This window comes from Micropterus dolomieu, linkage group LG12, assembly GCF_021292245.1.
Source record: "Micropterus dolomieu isolate WLL.071019.BEF.003 ecotype Adirondacks linkage group LG12, ASM2129224v1, whole genome shotgun sequence".
NCBI classification, from domain to species: Eukaryota; Metazoa; Chordata; class Actinopteri; order Centrarchiformes; family Centrarchidae; genus Micropterus; species Micropterus dolomieu.
The window spans coordinates 23,852,367-23,862,008 of NC_060161.1; the positions used below are offsets into that span (position 1 = coordinate 23,852,367).

At 41.4% G+C, this 9,642-nt stretch overlaps 1 protein-coding gene across 1 annotated transcript in view; it reads right to left on the reverse strand.

The window, feature by feature from the left end:
* The window catches only part of LOC123979846 (phosphofurin acidic cluster sorting protein 1), a 39,486-nt gene extending 33,916 nt beyond the window's left edge, over positions 1-5,570 (reverse strand). The window contains exons 1-2 of the mRNA XM_046063957.1: positions 5,416-5,570; positions 4,928-5,003 (exon numbers count right to left, since the gene is read on the reverse strand). Of these exons, the coding sequence (XP_045919913.1) occupies positions 4,928-5,003; positions 5,416-5,570 (231 nt within the window). The remainder of the gene's footprint in view (positions 1-4,927; positions 5,004-5,415) is intronic.
* Positions 5,571-9,642: the final 4,072 nt, after the last annotated feature.

Genomic DNA, 9,642 nt, shown 5'->3' on the forward strand with positions numbered 1-9,642 from the left:
TACAAACATATTCCAATGTTGAAGTCTCAGCGAATCAGAGGATAAGATCAATACCACTGTCATGTCTGCACGCGAAGTAAAAAGCAAGAGGTAGCAGATGATTAGCTTAGCTTAGCATAAAGACTCAAAACGGGGAAACAGCTAGCCTGGCTTTGTCAAAGTTTAAAAATCCATTTACTAACATTTCTTGACTCAGTGATTACACAGTTATATCTAGTTTGTTTATTTCATGCACAAACAGAATTGTGAAAATAGCAATGTGTTTTCTTTAGATGAAGTTAGTGATTTTTTAACTTAGGAGAGAGGCCCAGCGTCAGGCTAGCTGTTTGCCCCTGCAGTGTTTCCCATTAATTAACGAGACCATGGCGGCCCAACACAGTCCAATTTGTTCCGCCATAGTTTCGAAATGAAACGAAAATATTTTTAAACATCTCATAACAACATAACAGACGTCTAACGTTGTGTTTTGTGGGTGCTGCGGTGAGCTCGCACGCTCACGCACCTTGGCATCCGACTCGAGACAACCACTCTTTTTTTTTTTTAGATAACTACAGTAATGTTAACGCTCTGTTTCTGTCACTCATTTGTGAGAAGGCGATTAAGCTAGCTGCACACCTTTTAAACCCACTATGGTAAATCCACTGAAAGGGACCAGTGCGAGCTGACAGGCAGATTAGCGACTTTATCCTCTCAGTTTCTCTCTTTACAAAGTGTTGCAGTATGAGAGTCTGACCTGATGTTACGCAATATGAGAACCACATACAACATAATTTATCGAATCAAGATGGACTTGATGAATTTAGCGCGAGGATACACATGTGACAACGTCCAGTTTTCAAAATAGTCTATACAGTACAGAAATAAGATTAATTGGATTATATTCACAAAAAGTATAGGCTAAAACATATTACCTTACATGTGTCCATTAAAAGTAAAAAAACTACAACAACAAAATGTTAGGGAAATTACTTATTCTATTTTCTATTCTTTGATTTAGGGTTGCTGGAAAAACATTAAATAAATTAGTTGACTTTTGTTGCTGTTTCATCACCATTTATATCTCTACAATGGGTTTATGATCAAATAGTTTACTAGAGCACAACATTGTTTACGAGAGGGCAAAGTTCTTCATAGACAGCCTCTTCATTTTGCACCAAATTAATGCATTTACCTTTAAAATGTACAAATACACCATAGACTCTTGAAATCCCGTGGGAAACACTGCCTTGCTTCCAGTCTTTATGCTCGCCTCCTGCCTCTAGCTCAATAACCAAAAGACATAACAGTGGTATCCATCTTCTCATCTAACTCAAGACAGCGGTGCAGGGGTTTCCCATGTTGGAGTCGGGACCCGCCCAAGGGGGTTGCAAGATAAATCTGATTTGTCACAAGATAATTAATAGAACGGGAAAATGGAAAAACACATTTCTGCTACATTTTTTTCCCCTTCTCTTTATATTTGCTTGCAATTTGCAGCAATGTTTTACATCCCCGTGCTTCTAAACATTATTCAAATAAAACAATTTAAATTTTTGGTTGAACTGGCCGACATGCAGACATATGCAACCTGTGACAAGGGGTCACGAGCAGTGTCAGGCAGCTAAGCTTTACTTAATAACATGTTACAGTAATGTGTTATACTTTTCAGTAAGAAGTAGTTTCAAGGCATTACAATACAATTCAGCAATTACATTACAGTTACTAGCGTTAGTAATGATCCGTTACTTTGATATTTAAAGGAGCATTTGTTTGCGGCCTCACTAGCAGTTTGATGGAGGGTTGATATGAATTTGTTTCCTCTACAGTCAGTGGACAGACTGGTCTGAGACATAATAGCTAGGTGAAGCTGTTACCCTCAACCGAAAGAGGGGAAATGCACCTCATTACTCCAACGTTGTCTTATTCACATGTATGTGCTTCGGTGCTTTGCTACCGTTATCCCCATTTAAACCTGCATTCAGGAGTTCCCTAGTTTTGTTTGGAGTTTGGTGGACTTTTTATATTTGTGCATGTGTTAAATAAGACGCAGTGCGTGGGTGTGGAGGATCTGGAGCTGTTTAAAGGCCCCTCTAACAGAATTGGTCTGAGTAACGTGAAGTTACATAAGTAAAGTAGCGTATTACTTTTGCAGCTGAGTAATTGGTAAAGTGATGTTAAAAATAAGAAAAATAAAATATAATAATAAAGTGAAATTGCTTTGTCAGTGAGAAATGTGAATAAGTAATGAACATTTGATTAAAGTTTTCATGTAACCTGCCCAACACTGGTCACCAACCAAAAAGATTAAACCTCTCCGCTTCTCCCTGCTCACTCGTGTCTTGGAGCCACATTAAAAGGATAGACTCAGCATCCATCTATGGACCTGAGTTGTGGGACTTTCCACTCAGCTCTTTAAGGAGACCTTTAATAATGCAAGGCGAGAAGCTCTGCGACAGGGCCCATTCCCGGAATACCTGACGCAGAGTAGGTCTTAACTAAACTCTGCTGCACGCTGGAATCCAAACCATTTGTGGTGTGAACACTAGCAGGACCACCGACATTCCACCTGACAGGAATGATAAACACACCTGGGAACTGCTCTGTCCCTGCCGATGTTTATTCACTACAGCCTCACCATTTATGAGGAGAGGCTGCAAGCCTGGTGGAGCAGCTAATGTATTCATCAATGGGATTATTTAGCTGCGGAAAAAGAAGGTTTCACCCCCCCCGAGGTGTGGGAGAAGAACAAATGAACCGAGTGGAGGGGATAGCGAGTGACACTGCAGAACCCAGAAGAGACAGTAGAGAGAGGAATCACTGACGATACACCACTGAAAGAGCTGGTTCGGAGCCAGCGAAATGATTTATTCCTGTCTAGTAAAGAATAGAAGGTCAGAAGGGCTGAACACAGAAATGACCTCAGAGGCACTCATGCTGAGTTGATGGATATGGAGGAAGTGTGGAACTGATTTCAGATTACTGTGTTTCTGTACCCTTCGAAACAAATATTCTTGGTATCCTGGTTGCACATACATGAAGATGGTGAAGTGAACTCGCATAAAATTTTACTCATAACTGCTCAAACTAGTGATATCAGCTCTCACCATCTAATATTTCCTGTTACTACACCCCAAAATAAGACCACACTTACACAAAGCAAACAGTCCTTGGTTTTTCTACGCTTAGGATTTTTTCAGGTTTCGCTACAGATTGGGAATTTGGGGCAGGCGGCTCGGTGCATGTTTGTGCCTGCCGGGGCAAATTCAACCCACAGCGCTGCATAAACAGCATACCAAGTGGCATTTTTGGGTAGACAGGAAGAGGTTAGAGCAACGACACCTCGGCTAGAGGGGGGAAGTTCTGAGTCCTTCTTGCAGCAACAACGATTAAGCAACAAGAAGTTAACATTCAGCTGACTGCAAGACATCATTAGGTCTGAATATCACTCTATAGTAGATGCAGGTTATTCCAGCACTGGAGTACTGTGCCACAGATTAGCAGTCATCACCCTTTCTGAAGGCTTTCCTCCTGCCTTTTTCTGTAAGAAATCCAATTTAAATGTAGATGACAGTGCCACCGCTTCTTCTCCCAACTCCCAGTCTCATCCTCTCTCCATCCTCCTTTTTCAGGCTCTGCGAGTCTCTCCTCCGTTGCTGCAACTGCAGTGAAATCAAACATATTTGACGGACCGTGACGGCTGCTGAACCCCCCCCCCCCCAAAAAAAACATCGACTATCGCATTTCGAAGCACAATGGCAAAATGTTTTCAATCTGCTGTGGACTTTAGCGCTCAAACACAAAGACGGTAATAATCCGTGTCTCAAAAGAAAGGTCAGGATGAAGGATATTTAAAATGTATGCTAACAGTGCGAGCTGTTCCAAAATATAGATACAGAAGTGTATCGTTTATTCACAAGCGCATGGTGCACACACACACAGTCAAAACATTAAGAAGCAAAACATACCCTTGAGGCTTTGCTTCTAACCCAGCAAAGCCCCAAAGCATTTTAGAAAGCAGCATTAAGATGTCAGCGGGTGAGCTTGGTATGCTCCTTTCACCAGCATGCTTTTTTCCACTTATTGTTTTCAGTAACCTAAACATCTGAGCGAATCTGGAACGATGCAGTTCAGTCTTCTAACTAGAAAAACAATACAATTTAAGGCAAACTTGGATTGTTTCAGATATACAAGCTAGGTTTAACAGGTGAAATCTGCAACACAAGTAGAAGATAAAAACGTATCAATTCTGCAAACATGAAATCTTGAGATCTCCCTTTTCTACATTCCTCTTTACAGTTTGATTTGCTGTAAGATCCATCATCGGCTCTCACACTGTATGTTCAGTGGCGTGTGTGAATCACATGACCGCCACTTCACTCACAACAGTTAACTTTTGACCTTGAATCTAACTCACAACTGCGGTTATCACTATGGCAGCATAAATAGGGCTGGAGCACATACGTGGACATCACGGCCAATATGTGTCCCTTTCATGCAGATGAAACGATCACAGGTCACACGAGCAAGTGCATCTGTTTCTGCCAGCAGCAGTGACATACAGTACATGCCAGCTGAATCCCTTTACAGACAGGCAGCTGAGCCCTTCAGTCAAACAAAGACGCCTCCTTGAGTTTCTTTGTTTGGGCCTAAGCTAAGGTGGATAAGGTGTCTCGCCTACTGTGACCTTGCTGCATTGCCCACGTGAACATACCTATACACATCTATACATAACCTTCATTGCCTTATACAGCCTGTAGTGATCAATACATCAAGAAAACAGGCAACACATTTAATCAAAAATTATTCTTTCCTGCCCGCAGAGTCACCTACAGAATCTTTCCTGTGCTCCCCTTCTTCTCCAAACCAATATATCACAGCGCCTGATGCTACAGCTGTATCGTATATGAAAACAAAATGCCCTTCTGTAGCTGCAGTGACAGTTTGCAACCCAATGCTTCATCAACATCTGCGCCTGCATTGATCGGGTGGCAACTGAGTCTGTCTGGGAAAGGCTGCAGCTGCTCCTGTACAAACAGGGGTATAAAAGATAACCATGGGATGTGCCTGTGTGTGTGTCATCTACAACATTAGGGCTGTAAAATCCACCAGGTAATTATTATTTGGGTGGACTGGTGGTGGTCAACCTGAGGACGTCCAAGTGTCCTGGAGGGGTTAAATATCCCAGTTAGAGCGAAGGAAATTGTAATAATTGCCTTTAATGTGGCCTTAATACTGCATTAACAGCAACAAGCCTATAATAGGCTATGAGGTATTTTCTTTTCAAACAGGCACCCATGGGTGTTTGCCTGTTTATAACTCCCCAGTGTGAACACACTGACTGGGTCATTTCCACCCAGCATAATGATAAGTCATGCTCGGTTTTCATAAACCCCCCTTTCTTTTTCGCCTTACCCCCCCCCGCCCCCCCCGACATACCTCGGCACACAGCTAGGTGAGGAGCGGTCCACCTCCCAGGTAGCGTACAGGTTCATGTGGACCGGCCGGTTGGAGGTGATGCTGACCGGCTTGGAGGGCTGCATGTGCGGCGAGGGGACGCCCCCAGTCCGCGGGAGCCCTCCTCGCTCCGACATCCTGGAGGCTGGAAGCGGGCTTTCAGACGGAGCTGAGAGGAGGAATACCCGTAGTAGCCTGGCTTCTTCTCCGTGTGTGTGTGTGTTGTCCTTTTTTGGTGCCTCCTCCTCCTTCCTTTGGCTTATTTTTCAGGCTCCTGGTGGTGCAAATGCGTAAAACGCTCCCGTGTTCAGCACAAAACGCAAAGTTGAACTCCTTTGTGCTATTCGCCGCCCGATAGTGAAACCATGGCAGTCGTCGGGGTTTGTACCCGAAAGCAGGCGCCAAATCCCCGCGTCCGTGTTTGTGTCCTCCCGCTACCCCCCGCGCCTCAGCTGCGTGTCTGCTCGATGTGTGCTGCTCGGTCGTGTTTATCGGTGTAGGAAGCGGAAATTTCTCTCGCCGAAGTCGCACAATGAGCAGAAAGCAGCGAGCTACGCCTCTTCAGTCAGAGGACGTAAAGCACCAGAGAGAGAGCGAGAGAGAGAGAGAGCGAGAGGGGCTGGCCCACACTGTGCTGTAAATGTTCCTGGGGGTTTTTTAAGTCCCAGGTTTCCATATGTTCAATCTATTCTTAAATTTACTGAACTGTGTATATATGATGATATTATCTTAATTTTCATTTTCTATTTTTACAGAGAGGATGTAATAGCCTGCACTACATGTAGGGGGGAAATGGTTTACCTCCAGTTGTACCTGTAAGGTTCACTGAATTGAATTGAGATTTTCTTTTTAAATTTAGTATTTGTTTATATTAATTGAAATAAGTTTCTGTTATTTATGTACATTTTATTGTTTACTTTTTGTTTTGTCAATTTATATGTATATTATTGCTATTATCAATAAAAAATAAACATATAATAATGTATGTTCTTAATTATATTATTTACATAACATTACATCAACATAAACATTAAAATCATATAAACGTCATCTACATCAACATTATTGTCATTATTATATTAATGTATATTGTATTTATTTCAACAGAAAGTTGTCTTAATTGTTTTGTATAATGCTTTTTTTTCTATCGTTATAATATGTTTCATAAATTATGTAGCACAGTATAATGTATTGGTGTGTCTTACTTTAAAAGGGCTGATTATGAGAGGAGTTGTTGTGTGCATGTGGTTTCAAGCATTTCGAGATAATAGAATCTATTAACATACAAACATGCTTGTCTGCCTGCATTTTTCCACTTCTGTTTATCTTGTAATCGCCAAGTGGAAGCAACACCCTTTCTTTTCTGTGAAACACGCTGCAGGCCTCCCTGCGTCTGGCTGCCAGTGAGTGCAGCATGAGACAGGTGCAGTGTTTGCACCTTCAGATCACAAAGGCAGGGCTACAATTACAATCTCTGAATCTGAATATGAATCAGAAGGTGACCTAATCACTTCACAAACGTCACAGCACGGCTGACTGCACTCAGCTTGATGTTTCTCCACAGGCCGATCACCACAGCTGTGACTGGGACTTGCAACATCATTATGTGCTTGACATGTTCACGGATGGTTTTTGATGTTGTAAATATCACAATTGAATAAATTATAAAAGCATAACTGGAAATTGTTGCTGGTTGCATGTCCATAACCACTGGTCGTAATGATGTGGTAATGATGTAACCAAAAGCAAATAGCTAATGGGGTTTTGTATTTGATCTCTCTTCAACTTTCACATCACTTACATAGGTTTTTTATTCTAGCACCGCAGCATAAAATAGTGTAGCAAAACATAAGGTCCATTATGTTCCAACATAAAGTAATAACAAGTTTAAACATTTAACACGTACAGTCTTGGAAGTAGTATGAAGGCAGCTCAGGATATTTAGAGTTTCAACAACACTGAGGTCATTTGTGTAGAGTAAACTGAATAAATAACATTTCTTTGAGCTGGTAATAGGCTACCATTTCTTTTTGATATAAACCTAAACTACTTTTGCTACTTAGTGAATGTTACATGTGCAACACTTCAGTTTCACTATGCAAGAGCTCATAGGGGAACTTCACTGATTTTACACATCAAAGACTGTCTACGGGGGAGTACAACTAAATACTAAATAAGAAAAGCTTTGTAGTTCAATTGAGGCTACATTAGCCACTACTAGCATCCGAACACATTTGAATCTTCAACCAAAATGTCGGCAGTCAAGTTGCATTGTAGGTAATGAAGGCTAAAACAAGGAAAAAGAAAGTGTGGAATAAAAAAAAACACAATATCTTTGGTCAAGATTAATTGATTTTAAGCTTCTTTTTGGCTAACTGTCCACCATGAGTCCGACACTGTTATGTGCAATGCTAAATTAGCAGAGCACTCTTTAAAGGCGCCATTACTTAAAAATTTACTTTCACTTGTAATAAATTATGGTAGGTGTATAGGTCATAAACTGGTTTGTGAGACAAATTTAATCACAGTTGGGCTCCCATTTGTCAGCAGTTGTGTTTTTTAATGGCAGCCAATATAGGAGAGGTGGTGACGCTGTTTCACGCCCTGTGCATACAGGTTCAAACATAATGTAGATTGTAGTCAAGGCCGATCATGTACAGACCAGACAAGACAGTTTGGTTTTCATTTCACACCAAACAAAAGAAAAGCGGACATCACTGGCTAGTTAGCTCTTCCTCTCAGATTGAGAGAAGGTGTGAGAATCAGTGAAATCAGAGGTTTCACTGGTGAGCTGGAATTAAAAACCATGCAGACTCTCGGCCTGCCTATCCCTGTCCTCCGTCCCTCCATAATCAGCCAGATGACTTGAACAAAGTGCAAACCGCGCTGCTCTTTTTAACACGCTTCTCTCCTGCGATTGATTAGGAGATTAGAATCAAGCAGATTAAAACATGGTGACGGGATAATCCTGGGTTACTTTTTACACAGCGCCCTAAATCTGCCGGGTCATCAAGTGACACCGCACAGGCTCCAGAGCCAACGTCAAAAACAATTAAGTTCATACAGTCTCTTATGCAACACAAGTATGCTCTGGTAGTATTGTGTGTTTACAGTATTTGCAATAGAATATTTTTGAATTCTTTCACATTATGCCTTGATTTTATCAGCTCCCAACTGAATTATACTGATGTGCACAGGATGCCCACTTCTCTCTGTGTTTGCAATATTTGGCAAAATACACCAATTCATATATAATAAGCCTGCAACTAAAAATAATTTTATTACTGATGAATATCTCGTTGTGTAATGTATGATAATAGTGAAAAATGTCCATTACCACCTCTCAGAGCCCAAGATGATTTATTAAAAATGCTTGTTTTGTCCAACCAACGGTCCAAAACCCAAAGGTACTCAGTTTACTATCATATACAACAAAGAAAACCTTAAAATCATGACATTTGAGAAGCTGGAAGCAGTGAAATGTTTGGCATTTTTGCTTGGAAAATGACTGAAATGATTATCAAAAACTAATTCATCAATGTAAATATATGTAGACTACAGTTCAAAGTAATTTAGGTGTAAAAGATAAGGTTTTCAATGTTGATTCCAGGACTATATTTGGCAATGCACTGGATGGATGGCTCTGTGGGCAGTGTGATTACAGTCAGTCTCCCATCCTGATTCAATGAGAGTGCTGGCAGACAAAGGTAATACTTACATGTCTGGAGACGATGTAATTTACTCCAGAATGGACACATGTCCCACTTTCAAAGGTGTCACTGTGAAATACCTGCTACAATCACCATCAGTTGTCCAACCAGCTTAAGCGGCGGTTGTATTTTGTTAGACAGAGAAAGCCTTTGATTTTGATAGTGTGACCGAGTCAACATGCGGTTGCTGCAGCTATTTAGGGCACTGTGCGCGTCCAGGACGGTCAGGTGACTGTCACGTTCAGAGTCCTCTACAGCCCTCTACCGGTAGAAACGTGCACTGACACTTGTTGTACTGTAATACCATAGCAAGGAGTCTGCATGTTTATGTTTGTGAGAATGAACGAGCCATTAATTGAAGGCTTGAGACCCTTGACATCTTGCTTTGAGCGATAATGAATTGATGATGAGGATGAGATAGGTCTCGTCTCTTTATGAAACTTAAAACTGACTTGTTTTGACAGTACTCTATTTAGACTGTAGACCATAACACACCACC